The sequence below is a fragment of the Emys orbicularis genome, chromosome 25, assembly GCF_028017835.1.
Source record: "Emys orbicularis isolate rEmyOrb1 chromosome 25, rEmyOrb1.hap1, whole genome shotgun sequence".
Classification (NCBI taxonomy): Eukaryota; Metazoa; Chordata; order Testudines; family Emydidae; genus Emys; species Emys orbicularis.
The window spans coordinates 12,245,372-12,262,991 of record NC_088707.1 but is presented as its reverse complement, the minus strand read 5'-3'; the positions used below and the strand labels follow the sequence as shown (position 1 = coordinate 12,262,991).

At 56.5% G+C, this 17,620-nt stretch overlaps 2 protein-coding genes across 2 annotated transcripts in view; both read right to left on the bottom strand.

Moving 5' to 3' along the window:
- The window catches only part of LOC135894652 (alpha-2-macroglobulin-like protein 1), a 77,246-nt gene extending 75,729 nt beyond the window's left edge, over positions 1-1,517 (bottom strand). The window contains exons 1-2 of the mRNA XM_065422790.1: positions 1,447-1,517; positions 44-233 (exon numbers count right to left, since the gene is read on the bottom strand). Of these exons, the coding sequence (XP_065278862.1) occupies positions 44-233; positions 1,447-1,517 (261 nt within the window). The remainder of the gene's footprint in view (positions 1-43; positions 234-1,446) is intronic.
- An 11,408-nt stretch (positions 1,518-12,925) lies between these two features.
- The window catches only part of LOC135894647 (alpha-2-macroglobulin-like protein 1), a 58,385-nt gene continuing 53,690 nt past the window's right edge, over positions 12,926-17,620 (bottom strand). The window contains exons 28-36 of the mRNA XM_065422784.1: positions 17,213-17,369; positions 16,404-16,615; positions 15,932-16,147; positions 15,658-15,782; positions 15,138-15,228; positions 14,514-14,582; positions 13,999-14,101; positions 13,297-13,338; positions 12,926-12,960 (exon numbers count right to left, since the gene is read on the bottom strand). Coding sequence (XP_065278856.1) covers positions 12,926-12,960; positions 13,297-13,338; positions 13,999-14,101; positions 14,514-14,582; positions 15,138-15,228; positions 15,658-15,782; positions 15,932-16,147; positions 16,404-16,615; positions 17,213-17,369 — 1,050 coding nt within the window. The remainder of the gene's footprint in view (positions 12,961-13,296; positions 13,339-13,998; positions 14,102-14,513; positions 14,583-15,137; positions 15,229-15,657; positions 15,783-15,931; positions 16,148-16,403; positions 16,616-17,212; positions 17,370-17,620) is intronic.

Below are 17,620 nucleotides of genomic sequence, written 5' to 3'. Positions count from 1 at the left end.
CCAGTGCCTGGGGCTGTGCCAATGGCTGCGGGCGGGGGCTCACCTGGAAGCGCACGTTCTCGTGCAGATGGGGCTCCTGGACCTCTCTCTCCAGCAGGATGATAGCGCTGGGCCCATCCCCCCTCTCCAGCCGGACGCTCACCCGGACGGTCTCATTGAGGTCGCTGAGATGAACTGACACCGTCCCCGTGTGCGGGTGGTAGAACACGGCTGGGCTCACCACCACATAGTGCCTGAGGAGGGGAAAGCACTGTGGGCAGTGGGGGAGGGGGAGGGGAGGGGACAACCTAGACCCTCCACCAGGACCGGGGGTGACTCCTGATTTCTGAGTGTCCCTCCTGCTGGGACAGAGCTGGGTCCACGGCGCTGGAGGCTCATTAATTTCTCTAACCACAGGGCAGGGGCAGGGCAAGCCCCCCCCGCTACATCCCCCACTCCAGCCTGCCTCCCGCAGGGCCGCCCAGAGGATTCAGGGGGCCTGGGACAAAGCAATTTCGGGGGCCCCTTCCATTAAAAAAAGTTGCAATGCTATAGAATACTATATTCTTATGGGGGCCCCTGCAGGGCCTTTGGCCTGGAGCAAATTGCCCCACTTGGCCCACCCTCTGGGCAGCCCTGGCCTCCCGCAGAGCTGGAGGGGCCCCAGGGTTGCAGAGAGGGGCTGAGTCCCTCTCCATTCCTGGCTTCTTGGCTGCTCGGTCTGCCCAGAAGGGGGCAGCTAGTTGCGCAGAGAGTGAGCAGAGACCCCTGTGCACGGCGGGGGGGGGGGGGGAGGCTGGTCAGTCTGGGGCTGTACTGAGCACCTGAGTCCTTTGCAGCCAGTAACTGGCTTAGATACAGCCCCACCCCCACCCCAGTCTGCACCCCGGGGCCTCCGCCCGCTCTCGCAGGAACCCTTCGGCGTTTGCACCTTCGGGGCACTGTCCTGTTCTGGCTGAGACGTTCGTTTAACGCACTGGGTTCATTGGTAATTACTGTTCTATTTCACTGGTGCCTAGAGGCCCAGCCCAGCCTGGCCCCCGTGTGCTGGGGCTGGACAGACCCGCAGGCAGAGACAGGCCGCGGCCCGAGGAAGTGACAGGCCGACGGGAGCAGGCGGCCGCAGAGGATCATCACCCCATGGTACAGAGGGGAGCTGAGACTCAGAGGGTCGGTGTCTGGCCGGGGGCGCACAGGGCGTCTGTAGCAGAGCCAGGCACTGAACCCAGCTCTCCACACCCCAAGCCGCTGCCTTAACCAGAGCCAACCTCCCCTCTGGGAGGGGCAGGACCAGGGGGGCCCAGGAGGGACCCAGCGTCAGGGACTGAGATCCCAGGGGAGAATGGACCTGTCCCCTGTCCCCTCAGTTTCGGATCGAGCAGCCCCCTCATCGGTGCCCTTGGCTGCTTCCAACCCCCGCGCACCGCCCACCACGCGGACAGACAGACAGACACGGACAGGGCTTACGGCTCTGCAGACGTCCCAGCTGTGAGGTGCAGGAGGAGCAGCAGGCAGGCCGGGGTTACTGGGGCCCCCATTCCTGGGGTGCAGGCAGATGGGCAGGCACAAGGGGACACACACACGTCACCCCCCTCTGGGTCCTTCTTCCTCCCTCTCCCCCACACTCTGTGCTGGAGACCAGCCTGCTCTGCCCTGATACAGACTCTGGAGCTGGAGCTTCGCTTTGATCCAGGGTAAACAAGGGACGTGTCAGGTCTCTGGCTGGGGCTGGAGACGCAGCCAGGACAATATTTACCCTCCACCCCCAGCTGCTGGAATCGAGGCTCTGACAGGTTCTTGCGGCTTGAGTCAGAGGATGCTGCCTGGCAAAGGCTCAGGTGGGCCAGAAGGCCCCTTGCATTGGTTACACGGCAGGGGGTGGGACCCCTTTGGGGGTCAGTGGTGGTGCAGTAGCCGGGATGCTGGGAAAGCCCTGGCAGGAGCACGGGGGAGGAGCTTGCCGAGAAATGAGTTTGTTAAAGTGGGTTCTGGCAGCGACCCCACAACTGCAATGCAAATGAGAAGAACGTTGGGGTTGCTGAACATGTCTCATGAAAACCCCATTCATGATCGCTTCTAACGTTCCCACACTGGGACGGCCGGGGATGAACTTTCCATGCTCAGGCTCTGCCTTGGGTTGAATTTTTTTTGTAACTTTCAGCAAAAACGAGTTGAGGCATTTCTGAGAACACGGTTAGCATTAACACAGGTAGCGTTTTCCAGGGCAATCCATTTTTCTGAGCATTTTGTTGAGGAGTTCTAGCACCTCCATGCTTTAGAGCCTGGAATTGAAATTTTTGCAGGGGGATTCTGCTAGGGGAATAGAAGGGTTTTTCCTGTTGCCATGAAAATCCACGTCGATGTGGCTAGGTTATAAAGTACAGAACATTGCCATTTGCACCTGGTCAATAGAGTGTCTCAGACTTGTTTCCGAGTCTCTGACAACTTGGGAGAAAATTATCTTGAATGGTTATGGATCCCTGTCCTAACCGATACAGCACAAGATGCGGGGTTAGCTGGTGTCTGGGGCAGATCACCAAATCACACTAACGAACAGGATGAGTGGCTCCTTATGCAGCTATTTATAGAATGTAGGAAAAGAAGCTGTGTGCTCCTGGGGGATTTCAATGTGAGTGACACATGCTGGCGGTCAGGTGCTGCCAGTACTAAAATGTCTTTGGAATTTCTTATATATTTTCCTAACTCAAAAAGTGTTCCATCTTCCAGGGGAGTGTTCTATATGAGCCCTCACCTTAAGAGATAAAGAGGAGCTGATCACAGAACTAAACTTGAACGGTAGCCTAGGTACAGGTGATCTTGACTCGATCACATTTACAATGTGCCAACACATTAAAGTGCAGACCAGTAATATTTCCACTTGGTGGTTTGAAAGGGCCTGTTTCACAAAGCTGAAAACAATTATGAGGCATTTAATCAGAAAAATGTGAATGAAAATTGGGAATTATTTAAGAACACTTTACTAGATGTCCCAAAAGCCACAATCACTCAAACTGGTTAAAAAAACTGACCTGGCTCATAGGGCAAATGAAAGCAACTATAAAATATTTTTTTAAATGATGTATATCAAAGGGAAGAAAGGAGAAGTTGACAGAAATGAATATAAATCAGGACTGTAGAAACTTGATAAGGGAAGCAAAATGACACATGAAGAAATCTATGGCCAGCTGAGTTAAGGACAATAAGAAGGAGCTTTTAAAGTATATTAGGAACAAAATGAATCCTAACAATGGTACTGGTCCATTATCAAATCAAATGGCAGAATTATCAACAATAACGCAGATGGGATGCCGGAACGGGAGGGGGGGGGATGGGGAGGGGGCCATGGCTCCATTACATTTAGAAGACTAAGGGGAAGAGGTGGCATTGGGGGCAGGTCCTTGGGGGTGGTGCCTCGGATGGAATGGGTGGTGTGAGGGTGGGGGCTTGGGGAGATGGGGCAGTGTGGGGTGGGACCTCAGGGGGAAGGGCAGTGTGGGGGCAGAGCCTCAGGGAGAAGGTGTGCTGTGTGTGTGGGGCAATGGTTCGGTGCCGTTGGGCCCCCCAATTTTAGGGAGCGTCCGTCAGTCCTGAATGCTGAAAAGGCAGAAAGGTTCAATAAATATTTGTGTTCTGCATTTGGGAAAAACCAGTTGAAGTTGTCATGTCATATGAAGGGGAGAACACTCGTTCCATTCCACTAGTATCTGGGGAGAATGTTAAACAGCAGCTACCAAAGTGAGACATTTTAAAATCAGCAGCTCCAGATAACTTATATCCAAGAGTTTTAAAGGGGCTGGCTGAGGAGCTCGCTGGACCTTTAATGTTGATTCCCAGCAAGTCTTGAACACTGGGGAAATTCCAGAAGACTGGGAGAAAGCTAATGTTGTGCCAATACTTTAAAAAGGTAAATGGGATGAACTGGGTAATTAGAGGCCTGCCAGTCTGACATGGATCCCTGGCACAATAATGGAGTGGCTGATACGGGACTTGGTTAATAAAGAATTAGAAGAGACTCTCATGATTAATGCCAATTCGCAATGGTTTAAGGAAATCAGATCCTGTCAAACTAATTTGATATCTTTTTTTGATGAGATTATAAATTTAGTAGATAAAGTCAATAAAGTTAATAGTGTCAATGTAATTTACTGAGATTTCTGTGAGGTGTTTGATTTGATACCACATGACATTTTGATTAGAAAACTAGAATAATATAAAACAACACGGCACACATTACATGGATTAAAAACTGGCTAACTGATAGGTCTCAAAATGTAACTGTAAATGGGGAGCCATCATTGATCGAGAGGATTGCATAGGGATCAGTTCTTGGTTCTGTGCTATTTAACATTGTTATCAATGACCTGGAAGAAAACTTAAAATCATCAGTGATAAAGTCTGCAGACAACACAAACATTGGAGGAGTGGTAAATAACGAAGATGACCGGTCACTGATACAGAGTTCTATGGATCACTTCGTAAGCTGGGCACAGGCAAACAATATGTGTTTCAGTGTAGCTCAGTGTAGATGTACACATCTAGACACAAAGCACATAGGCCATACTTACAGGATGGGGGACTCTATTCTGGGAAGCGATGACTTCAGGGGTGTGTGTGGATCAGCTGAACATGGCCTCCCAATGTGATGCTGTGGCCCAAAGGGTTGATGTGATCCTTGGATGCATAAACAGGGGAATCTGCAGTAGGAGCAGAGAGGTGATTTTATCTCTGTACAGTATTTGGCACTGGTGCGACCACTGCTGGAATCCTGTGTCCAGTTCCGGTGTCCATCGTTCAAGAAGGATTTGATAAATTGGAGAGGGTTCAGAGAAGAGCCACGAGAATGACTGAAGGATTAGAAACGTGCGTTATAGTGATATCCTCAAGAGCTGAATTTATTAGCTTACCACAGAGATGGCTAAGGGGTGATATGGTTACAGCCTATACGTACCTACATGGGGGACAAATATCAGACAGGCTATTTAATTTAGCAGAGGAAGGTCTAACACAATCCAATGGCTGGAAGTTGAAGCTAGACAAACCGAGACTGGAAATATGGTGTACTTTTTTAACAGTGAGGGTAATTTTTAAAACAAGATTAGATGTTTTTTTCTAAAAGATCTGCTCTAGGAATTATATTTGGGAAATTCCCTGGCCTGGGTTATACAGAAGGTCAGACTAGATGATCACAATGTTCTCTTCTTGCCTTGGAATCTATCAAGCTAGGAATATTTGTCTTTGTACATTGCATCTGCGCTGAGCACGCTCCAGCCCTGGTCTCTTCCATCCACATTGAATATAGAATCATTGGGACTGGCTGAGTCCTGCAGGGAGACGCACAAGGGAGCTCTGGGTTTGAGAAGAGGGGGAGGGGAGAGGGCTGGTCTGTCACACACACACCCACACCCACACCCACACACTGACATTGCAGACACCTACACAGTGAGGCTGCAGCCTGCTTGCCCTGGCTCGGTGTCAGCTCCAGGGATGCAGAGATCTGGCCCCAGGTCACTGTCCCTTGCTGGTTTACCCTCTGTGATGAAGTTGGACTGTTCTTAATGTTTCCTCTGAATACTGTGTGGGTGCCTCAGTTTCCCCTATGCATTTCTTAAGTCTCCAGTGTGCATAAATGGCCAACACTCTGTATCCTGGCAACAAATGGCTGGGGCCCTTCCCCCCTGCAAGGGAATAGCTAAAAGTGAACAAAGAGATCAGGTGACCTCCTGGCCTGGGAAAGAGACAAAGGCCAGAAAGGAGGGGCTGGAGGGGGTTTTCCAGTTTGGAGCTGGCTGGGGATGGGAAGTGAGGGCAGATGGGGTTGTCTGGCTCGCTGGGCCCCAGAATGGACCACGCTGAGGGGTCCCGTTCTCTGGACCTACAAGCTCTGTTTTAGACCGTGTTCCCATCATCAAATAAACCTCTGCTTTACTGGCTGGCTAAGAGTCACGTCTGACTGCGAAGTGGGGGTGTATGCAGGACCCTCTGGCTTCCCCAGGACCCCATCTGGGCGGACTCACTGTGGGAAGCGCACAGAGGGGCATATGCTGAATGCTCAAAGGTCAGACCCAGGAAGGTGAAGCCGTGTGAGCTTCTTGCCCTGAAGATAGTCTGCTCCAAGGGAGAGGAGGCTCCCCAAAGTCCTGACTGGCTTTGTGGGGAGCAGTTGCAGAGCATCTCCCGGGGACTCTGTGACACCCTCAAATATTTACCTGTCCCTTAGGATGCTTCAAAGGTAACAGGAATTTCAGTCCCACCAGGCAAACAGGGCCCTTTAGGGGTGGTGAACCTGGGGGTGGGGTGGGAGGCCCCTGACCAGGGGAGAGCGATTCTGGAAGGGGGTGAGCGTCAGGCATCAGGCCTGGGGTCCATATCCCTTAGATCGGCGTCCATGGAAGGGCTCAGGTCTCTGTCACGGCCAGTCCTGGCATCACAGAGCCCAATTCTGCCCTCGGTCACAGCTGGGCATCCCGAGACAGCCCCAGCCAACGACCCAAACAGGCTTCACAGCCCCACTGTGGTCTGGGCACAGCTGCGGGAGCGTCTCCCAGAGCAGCATTCGCCCCCCGGAAATCAGAGCTGGGACCGAGCGACTGGGGACAGCGCGTCCTGCCCCTCCCGACCCGGCCCTGTTCCCGGTCAGTGCAGGGCTTTCCCAGGGCTGGATTGAAATGACTCAGGGGATGGGTCTGCAGCGCCCCCTGCTGACCAGGCTAATGGCTCTCAGGATGAGGAGACGCCTGGCGGTGCCCAGCGTGAGCCCATCACTGCTGGGTAGATGACAGGGAGCCACGCTCTATGATGTCCGGTGAGGGCCCAAGCGAGTGGCAGGGGGGAGTGCGGCACTCGGTGAGTGTGGGTCACAGAGACACAGCTCTGGCCTGAGAGACAGAGAGCACCATGGACTCTCCAGAGCAGCCCCACTGCTGCTCCCCGAGGGTTGGCAGGTTTAGCTCCTTCTCCTTCCTGCTTCGTAGGGGTCCCTCTCCCAGAGGCTGTTCGCTTCCAGCCTTTCTGGCCAGAGCAAAGAGAGAGAAGATCCCCAAGGTGGAAGTGTGGGGCAGGAGGCTGCTAACGGAGCTGACACAGAACCCCTGGGTGGCTGTTAGTTAGGGCGGTGGGAGGGGGCTCGTCTGCACCCCAGGGACGGGGTCGGGCCCCATCGTATGGACCAGTCTCCTCAGGGCGTGTTAGCAAAACACAGCAATGACGCCAGCTCAGGAGGAGCTGCAAAGAGCAGGGGGGACAAGAAATTATCCGACAGGACCTGGCCCGAGTCGGGGATGGGCAGGAAATGAGAGAAACACGATTCAGCTCAGAAACTGACGCTAATACGCCAGGGCCAAGAGAACCCGACCCAGCCGGGTCCAGCCAGGTTTGAACGCTGCCCCCTCCCAAGACATCTCCCGTCCGCCAGGGCTTTCTCGCCACAGGCCCCACGTGCCTAGCTGTATCTGAGGCTTCACCACATCTGCTGTGGGCCTCTCCCACCTCGCCCCCTGGCCCTGGGAGCCTCCTGTCTACCAAGGGACCCCACAGGGCCTAGAGAACACGGCTCCATCCCCACGTGCCTCCCCCTCCACACACAGACTGAACAGACTCCAGGAACCTGGGGGGATCCACAATCGAAGCAGAGGGTCCCCATAAAGGGAAAACAGAGCTGGTGGGACACGAGCCCACGGGGGCTGCGCAGGGACCCACTGCTCTCTTGCGCTGTCTCCGTTTGATCTGCTCTGCGGTTTTCAGCTGCGTCTCCAAGGCTCAGGTCGTGCTGAGCCAGCCCTGGGACTGACACATTCACAACTGAATTCCGTCTCCAGGCTTCACACCGCAGCGTCCAGTATGTGCTGAGCGTGCAACGTCCCTCTGTGTGTTTGAACCTTCAGCACAGGCTGCTACTCCTTGCGCCACGGCATTATGTTCAGTGGCAGCAGGAGCAGGTTGTTGTCCTGGGTGGGTGATGGGCTATTTGGCTCAGTGGGCTGGGTGGGACGGAGGTCCTGCTCCATGTGATCGCCCAGAGGTGCCACGGGCCGCTGGAGCCATGTTCTGTGCCCAGTGAGGGAAGCCCACACCTCTTGCTAGAGCCGCTCCCACTTGTTCCCAGGACAGGAGCTGGAGCTGCTGCTTTGGGGGTGGCAGCAGGAGGCGGCACTGTGGGAGGTTCGAGCTCAGTGATATTCAGGCAGGAACACAAGTGCCGGAGGGGAAATGGGGATTGTTCTGAACAGTTTATGTCAGTGGTTCTCCCTCCACCTGTGGCCCAAGGACAAACGGGGGCTGGAAAACTATGTCTAGTATCAGGGGGTAGTCGTGTTAGTCTGTATCTACAAAAACAACATGGAGTCTGGTGGCACCTTAAAGTCTAACAGATTTATTTGGGCATAAGCTTTCGTGGGTAAAAACCTCACTTCTTCAGATGCATAGAGTGAAAGTTACAGATGCAGGCATTCTATATGTAAGGGGACTGTTGCCCCCTTACTAACATTCAGTGGGGGTGTTTTGATTGGCTTGCTCCCAGCACTAAAAGGGGAAGGGTCGATGGCAAATCAGGAGCCTGAGACTGACAGTCCCCAGGAACAATGGGGAGAGGCCAATGCTCCAGATCAGCCTGATTGACAGGGCGGGCAGGCTAATCAGAGGGTCAGGAGGCCAGGGAGGTCCCGTCCTCCGTGTGAGCTGGAATTGCCTGGGTCAGACTGAGTGGGGCCGAGCTAAGGAGAAAGCAGGGGCCCACGCTGAGCTGGAGAGCAGAACCGTGCCAGATCCAGAGGGGCCAGAGGCGCAGCCACAGAGCCAGAGACAAAGCCCAGGGAGAGCAGATCCTGAGCTGGGAGCAGAGCTGCAGCCCCAAAGCCAGAGCACAGCCAGGACAGAGAGGGGCCTGAGCTAAGTTGCTGGGAGCAGAGCTGCAGCCCCAAAGCCAGAGCACAGCCAGGAGAGAGCAGGGGCCTGAGCTAAGTTGCTGGGAGCAGAGCTGCAGCCCCAAAGCAGAGTTACAGAAGCAGCCTGCAGAGCAGACCTGCCCTGGGGGCAGAGCTGCAGCAACCAGAGCCAGAGAGGCCAGAGAAGCAGCCCAGGGAGCTGGAGGCAGAGCAGCAGCAGCAGCCGTGCTGAGGCAGAGTGGAGCTGGAGCTGGGGCTGGAGCAGTCCGGAGCTGGGTGCGGTGAGCAGCTGGGGAGAGTGAGGGGGACCCTGGCAGTGGGCCCAGCACAGGGAGATACCTTAGCCAAGAGGCCTTGCAGGCCAGACTTGGAGGGGGATCGTAACCCTGACAGGGCGGGGGCGATGCTGGGAAGAAGGGTCCTGCCACCCAGAGCCTGAGAGCGTGTGGCCACCGCCAGAGCAAGTGTCCAACCCACAGCGTCCCTGCAGCACAGCCAGGGCCTGAGAAGGAGGCCCGGGACCTACAAGGAACAGACTGTGAACTGCCCTGACGTTCCAGAGACACTGCTTGTGATATTCCCTGCCTCAGAGCAGGGTGATGTGTTTCCTTTAACCTTTCCCATTTTTCCTTATTCTTTTTTAAAAGTAATTGTTAATTAAATAACTTGTATTTGCTTTAAATTGTATAAAATGATCAGTGGGTCAGGGAGGTGCCCAGTGCAAAGAGAGTACCCCGGAGTGGGGACACCCTAGCCCCTGTCCTAGGTGACCACAGCAGGGTTGGGGGTCGAGACCTCCAGGAATCCTGGGCCCAGCCTTGTCGGGGTTTACGAGGACTCTGCCAGACAGGAGAGTGGAAGGGGAGTCCTCAAGGGCAGGGAGGCCTCTGGGTAAAGGAAGTGGGAGTGAGGACTCGGATCCTTTCGTTAGCCCACTTCACCGGGGTAGTGCAGAAGCCAGGAAAGTTCCCCACAATAGCGGGACCATTCCCCCGCTTACATATACTGACACATGGAGAGCAGGGAGTTACTTCGCAAGTGGAGAACCAGTGTTGACAGGGCCAATTCAATCAGGGTGGATGTAGTCCACTCCCAATAATAGATGAGGAGGTGTCAATTCCAGGAGAGGCAAAGCTGCTTCTGTAATGAGCCAGCCACTCCCAGTCCCTATTCAAGCCCAGATTAATGGTGTTCAATTTGCAAATGAATTTTAGTTCTGCTGTTTCTCTTTGAAGTCTGTTTCTGAAGTTTTTTTGTTCAATGATAGTGACTTTTAAATCTGTACTAGAATGACCAGGGAGATTGAAGTGTTCACTCACTGGCTTTTGTATGTTACCATTCCTGATGTCCGATTTGTGTCCATTTATTCTTTTGCGGAGGGACTGTCCGGTTTGGCCAATGTACATGGCAGAGGGGCATTGCTGGCACATGATGGCATATATAACATTAGTAGATGTGCAGGTGAATGAGCCCTTGATGGTGTGGCTGATGTGGTTGGGTCCTCTGATGGTGTCGCCAGAGTAGATATGGGGACAGAGTAGGCAACGAGGTTTGCTACAGGGATTGGTTCCTGGGTTGGTGTTTCTGTGGTGTGGTGTGTAGCTGCTGGTGAGTATTTGCTTCAGGTTGGGGGGTTGTCTGTAAGCGAGGACTGGCCTGCCTCCCAAGGTCTGTGAGAGTGAGGGATCATTTTCCAGGACAGGTTGTAGATCGTGGATAATGCGCTGGAGAGGTTTTAGCTGGGGGCTGTATGTGATGGCCAGAGGTGTTCTGTTATTGTATGAGAGTCTCCAGTTTTGAGAGCTCATTCTTGATCTTCTCCTGTCTGCTGTACAGGATGCTGATCGGGTGGTTCCTCGGTTTCTTTGAGAGTGTATGGCACAGTCTCTCACCATAGTCAGTGTAGTATGTCTAAGGAGTTTGCGAAAGGCGGTCGTTTTCAAGCTGTGGTCTGCAGCCCCCTGGGAGTCCACAAACTATGTCCAAGGGTACGTCTACACTTACCGGAGGGTCCGGCGGCAGGCAATCGATGTTCTGGGATCGATTTATCGCGTCTGGTTTAGACGCGATAAATCGATCCCGGAAGTGCTCGCCGTCGACGCCGGTACTCCAGCTCGGCGGGAGGAGTACGTGGCATCGACGGGGGAGCCTGCCTGCCGCGCCTGGACCCGCGGTAAGTTCGGACGAAGGTACTTCGAATTCAGCTACGTTATTAACGTAGCTGAATTTGCGTACCTTAGTCCGAAGTGGGGGCTTAGTGGGGACCAGGCCTAAGATTTCCAAGGGGGTCCGCACCTCCATTTGAAATGTTTTAGGGGTCCCTAAATGAAAAAAGGTAGAAACCCCGGGGTTCCTATCTAAGCAATATCTGAATGGAATCTGATGGAACAAAGAAAAGCCAATTCTCCAGGCTGAGGGCTGAATATCAAAGACCCACCGCAAACAATGGCGGGGTGAGAGCATCTCAAAGAAAAGACTGCAAGACTATTTTATCATGGAAAGGGTCAGGCAGCCTAAATAGAGGGGCTGCTATTAGCTCCCCCTATAAACATCACTGGGAACAGGAATTAAATACCACAAGCTCTGTTAGTGTGACGTTATCGTTACAGAAGCCAGGCCTAGGCAAAGAGAAGGAGAAATGCCTTTTTGTGACTGCCCCCTGGCTGTACAGAGGACAATACCATCTTTCAATATGGGAGCACTTCCTATTCCGCAAATATTAAAGTCCAGTTCTCCTGCCCCCTTAGACAGGCACGTGCAGCCCTCTGGGACGTATTTGTGCCATCCTTTCCAACTGAGACTGAGCTTGTGGTCATGACTCTTTGGTGAATCTTTCACACTCTGGCCCTGGGGAAAGCCCCTGCACCTACAAACTGCATCAGGTGCCTTTAACATCTGCACACGGGAAAATGAGCTTCCTGCTTTTAAAGGGGACCTGCAAAGAGTTCTTGCTTCTTTACGATGGACAGGGAGGGTCTGAATGGTCTATGGATTTATTTTTCTTGCTTCCTATTTACCCTGTAAGTATCAGGAATGTCGAGTCTGATCTGCTCTGGGGTCTCTGGAGGACTGGCTGGGTATCCCACAGCATGTACATTCGGCTCTCACACCGTGGTTGACTGGGGATAGACCTTTCACAGAGATCACCTTTCCCCACAATGGTCATTGATCCGTTGAATTAAACAGATAGTAATAAAACATGCCAAAAAAACCAAAAACAAGCAAGACTTGTAAGGAGTCGGACAAGCTATTCCTCCTTCTCTCAGGCCTTCGCTTTTAAAATCAATTTAGTTCAACCCATGCAAGCCGGTGGAGGAGCTCCTGTCGGTCTGAGAAAAGAGTTGATTCTGGTTTAGCTTCAATTCCTAATTGATTGAACCTAAACTAAAATAACTCTCCGTCACACCACAATAAGTGCATCCACACTGGGGTTTTCACTGGTGTAAGTAAACTGGTTTAAAAACTAACTTCCGTTGAATTGGTTCATTTTCATGTAGACGTGTGTAACGAGGGCAGCTCTGCCAGGCGGGGCTGGAACCCGGGAGGCTGTCGCTGACGCTGCCTGACCCAGGGTTAAAGCCAAACCCCACAGCAATGACCGAAGGGCTGGGGAAGGGGACAGAGCCACGGACCCAGGATCTGGCTGCTCTAAGGATGCACAGGAGCCGTGTGAGGAGCAGCAGCAGGGCAGGCATAAAGCGACAAAACAGCCTCACAAAGAGGTGAGTTTTTGTATTTTGTTTTACACTGAAACTGCTGCTCCAGGCAGGACGGGCAGCAAACCGCAGGGGTCCCCACTGCAGCCACTGGTCCCCGTGTGTGACAGACAGCTGGGATCACGCGGGCCGGTCTGGAGGCTGAGAGTTGGGAGAGCAGGTGGGATGTTTGCAGAGCGAATGGGGAGGAGTTGGCTGAAGAAGGTGCTAAGGGGGATAGTGCAGCTGGTTCGGGGAAGAGCAGCAGCTGAGACGAGGCCTGTCCGTGCCCCCCCGATCCTGGGGTGTCGGCTGCCGGCGCGGGGCTCTTGGGACAGGAGGGGAGGGGGCTGCCCAGCAGGGGAGGGGGCTTCAGCGGGAATTTTCCATCATGTCGGCATCAGGGGCTTTAAACAAACACAAACATCCCCTAAGACGGGATCAAAATCGCCCCCACACACCCGGCAGACACCTGTGGACATGGCCCCCCAGAACTCTCCCAACCCCTGATAAGACTGTCCCCTCAGAGTCACCCCCTGCCCTCAAGACAGATTCCCTTGTGCCCCACATAGACCCTTCCCCCCTGAGGTCTCTCCCCCCACACACATGGTCCTGGTGGGTTCCATGCTCCCATCTCCCTCTCCTTTGCCGTCTACAACACACACAGAACTCTCCGGCCCATGGACTCCCCCCACCCATAAAGTTGTAGGGACTGGAGTTATGTGTGGGTGCATCAAACCTACCTGAGCCGCAGGGGGCGCTGTACTCAGCCTCTGTGTGTTCACCTGCAACAGCAAGGGATGTAAGGAATGGAGGAGAGACCCAGTGGGGGGATGACAACCCCTCCTTCTAATCCCACACAGGCAGAGTCTGTTACCCCAGCCCCAGGGGATCCCTGCTGTAGGTCTGAACCCTAGAAGGGAGTGGGACGTCGTCCCCAGCTGTCTGAGTGGGGCTCTGCGCTGTCTCCCATCCCATCTCCAAGTAAGTCAGACGGACCCAGAAATCACCACTGAGTCGCCCCTGAAAACACTCATGGAAACCGTCCTGCCACCTCCTGGCCCAGAACAAAGGGTTCTGGGGGTGTCCGAGGAGCTGGATGGCAGGGAAAATGTGGGGGGCCCTGAAGGGGTGGGACTCGCCTGCTCCTGCTGGGATGGCCCCAATTACACTAGCCCGACGAGCACACGGCTCCCATGTCCCTCGCGGTTAGCCGACCCCACAGATTGAACCCAGGAAGTCTCTGACCTGAGTGGGATTTATGGAAATGGGGCACTTGGCACCTGGGGAGATTTCAGTGACCCCACGCCCTGAGTGTGACACAGAGCCCACGAGAACAGCTGTAATGGGGGTGGAGCCAGGGCAGGACATGCCCACCCAGCCACTGACTGTGCCACAGAGCCTAGAAGTAGCTGTAATGGGGGCGGGTCCCGGGCGGGACTCACCTGTCTCATAGTAATCGTACAGTCTCACTGGGGCTGCTCTGAGATTCTTCACAGGGAAATCCTGCTCCAGGGAGAAGGTGAAACTCGACGCCTCCTTCGTCAGCTGCCGAGAGAGCGACAGAGTGAGCACCTGGGCTGAATGTCTGCATTGGCAGCTTGAACCCCCTCCTCCCCGAGGCTCGGCCTGGCCCTGAAAATGCTCCCCCTGAATCCCTGTTCCACCGTCCTGCAAAATGTGACCCCTTTCATCACAGTCAGGGCCCAGCTCCAGCCCCCCAACCCTGAGCTCCCCGTCGCTCCGTTCACGGCCCTCCCTGGGGTTTGGCTGAGTCTGGTCCCATCTCCCCGTCCTTTATGGATACGGGTCACTTGGAACCAGGGGAGATATCAGTGACCCCATGCCGTGCGTGTTCCACAGAGCCCACGAGAGCAACTGTAATGGGGGTGGAGCCAGGGCAGGACACGCCCTCCCCATTCACACCAGGCCCCTGGAGCCCTGAGCCGCCCGCACTCACCTCGTCTAGATAGAGCGTCACCTGGTCGTTCTGCACCTCCAGCCTCTTCACCAAACGCTGCTTCTCCAGCTAGGAGCAGAGGGAGGAAATGGCTGAGCCAGGAATGGAGGCAGGGTGACCAGATGTCCCGATTTTATAGGGATGGTCCCGATTTGTGGGTCTTTTTCTTATATAGGCTCCTATTACCCCCCACCCCCTGTCCCGATTTTTCACATTTGCTGTCTGGTCACCTTAAACGGAGGGGCTGGGGCCGGAGTCACTACTCTGCTGGGGCTGGAACATGGGGCACCAAACGCCCCCGTGGCCGAGGGGCCTGGCTGCCACCCCCAATGTCAGTCACAGCTGAGCACTGGGTGTCTGCTGGGGGAGGGGCGGGAGTCTAGACATGGGCGTTGTGTTGTAAGGGGAGCTAAGCAGGGTCAGGACCTGCTCAGTGACTGGATGGGAGACCCAGGACTGCACAGTGCCCCACGGCAGGGGGCAGGGCTCTGCAGGGGGAGCTCCCCCTGGGGGTCAGAGCTGCAATCTGTGCTCTCCTGGGGGTCTGGGCTCTCCCCCATGGATCAGCCCCTGGTTTCATGCTGTGTGACTGGCCCGGCCTGTTCTCCTCCCTGGGAAGCTCACCTGCCGCAGGGAGCTCTTGACGGGGATGTAGCCGGACGGCAGCTTGACCTCGATGATGGCCATGTTGGTGGCTGGGCGCTCCCCGCTGTACCTGCAACAGGAGCCGTGCGCTGAGGTCAGGGTTTGCCCTGGATACAGACCCCAGGGGGATGGAGGGGGAGGGGAGGCCTCCCGTCTTCTCGGCCCTGCAGGCGTCTCTAATGCCCTCTGCCTGCTCTGGGCTGGGAGCCACGCTAGCCCCCGGCCAGCCCTGAGCTCCCCAGGCAAGGGGCCTTGGCCCCAGGAGCTCCTTGGGAGACGACTGTCCATTAGATCAGCCCTGGGACCAGCCCTTTAGTCCCTGGCACATTGCAAGGGCCCCTGCCTCGGCCCCGAGCCCTGTGGGGGGATGGCTCCCCCGACGATCGATTCCCGGCCCTGCAGTGGGGCGGCTCTGCCCCAGCCATTTCCCCGCTGCCTGGGGCCTGTCCCTGCCCCCGGGCGCTCTGACCCTGCGGGGGTGAGGGGCTGGGGCTCGTACCGGGCGTGCAGCACGAGGCTGAAGCGGGATCTGGCGCTCTCGGTGCACTCCTTCGGCTCTGTCTCCACCCGCAGGTCAAAGGTCGCGGCGCTCTTTGGGGGCGGCACGTTGTAGCGCAGAGTCAGCTGGGAGACAAGCAAGAGGGTTGGGGCAGAGCCTGCTGCCTCCGTCACAGCAGATCAGAGCCTGGGCCCAGAGCCAGGTGCCGTGGGGCAGGGCAAGGGCACAGCCAGTCACCGCTGGGCCAGCTGGTCCCCGGGGCTCCTGCACTCACCTGCACAAAGACACAGCCCTTGCCGCTGGCCTGCACCGTGTACTGCCCGGGGATCTCCTGCAGGGCCGCTCGCTGCAGCACCAGCCGGTTGGCGTTCTCCACGTGGAATTGCTGCCGGGCCCCGGCCTGGGAGCTCACCGTCACTGACACAGCCCCGCTCGTGCTGTATGTCAGGGCTGCGTATTTGGCCAGGGCCTGCAGGGCCACCACCGTGTCCTGGGGAGGAGAGTCACCGAGCTGCTGTCACGCTCTGGGGAGAGGAGCCCGGCTCAGACTCACTGCAGCAGGATCGGGACCCGCCGGGGCGCTGACACTGGCACCCCGGCTCCCAGCCCCTGAGGGCAGGGGACTCTGCACCCAGGACTCCCTCTCCCAGGAAGGCCCCAGGTCAGCTGCGGAGATGCTGCCCCCGGGGGGACCCTTGCTCCACCAGGCCCCCAGTGCTGGTTTGCCCAGAGGGCAGGGGTGTTACCTGCGTCGAGGCGAAGCCCCCGTAGGGGTTCTGCTGCTTGCTGAGCCAGCGGACGATCTGGGTGGCGGTCGCCATGTCGGCAGCAGACACGTTGGGAAGGGAGAGATAGGCCAGGAGCACGTAAGCCGTCATCTCCACCTCCGCTGATGGGGCCTGGTTCCCATAGGGGCTGGGCAGGGCCTTCACCTTCCTCTGCCAGTGCAGCTGTCCCCCTAGGAGAGGGGCCAAGGGAAGGGCAGCCCCACGGCTGCAGTTACAACACAGTGGGTCACCTGTTTAGTTTCCAAAGGGGCCCCAGGGGCTTCCCAGGCTGGGATCCTGCGGCATCTCCCCAGGGCTCGGTTACGACCCGTTCCCCTTGGGAGCTGCCTATGCAAGGCCCTGCCCCACGGGCTCTGAGCCCACTGGACCCCGTCACGCTCCTGGCCGCGGGTGCTTGAGAGGGCTGTGTTGGGACATGGGGCTTTGCCCCTCTAGGTTCCCAGCTCCGATCCCCCCAGGCTGGCAGCGACCCAGTCTCGTCCCCCTTCGCTCCGTGCGCTGGGCCCTGGGAAGTGGCGGGACGATCTCACTCCAGCTCTGAGGGGAGAAGTGTCCCCACGACGGAGCCCAGCGCGTCGGCCCCTCGCTGGCAGCCTCAGCAGAGACCACGGACTGACTGGGCCACGGAGACCCAGCTCCCCTGCCAGGCTGAGAAGGTCCCGGGGCAGGGGGCACCTAGGTGGGCAGGGCCGTGGGGGGCAGCTGGCCCTGCCCTGTGTCTAGAGGCCGGCAGAGAGGAGAGCACTAGAGCGAGGTGCTGCCGGTACCGGCGCTGACGCTGTGCTGGGCCAGGCTCTGCAGAAGGGTGCCCCGGAGCTCAGTGCTCCCCGCCAGCCCGAAGGCGTAGGCCAGCAGTGCCTGCGTGTAGAGGTCGCTGGTGCTCGACTCCCGGAGGCACTGGAGGGCCCTGGTCACCATGGGGTCCTGGGACGGGGGAGACACCAAACAGGCTCCCCGTCAGGCTGAGACGGCCAGAGGAGACGCCCCGCGCCTGGGTGTGTCCCCCGGCAACCACCCCATGGGGCCCTAATACCCCCTCCCGCCAGCCTGTCGTCACCTCCCCCGACCCATGCCCCCACCGCCACCCGCACCCTGCACCCCACAAGCCTCGCCAGACCCCCTTCCCCGAGCCCTAGACACCGAACAGACTCTCCACCAGACTGAGCTGGCCAGAA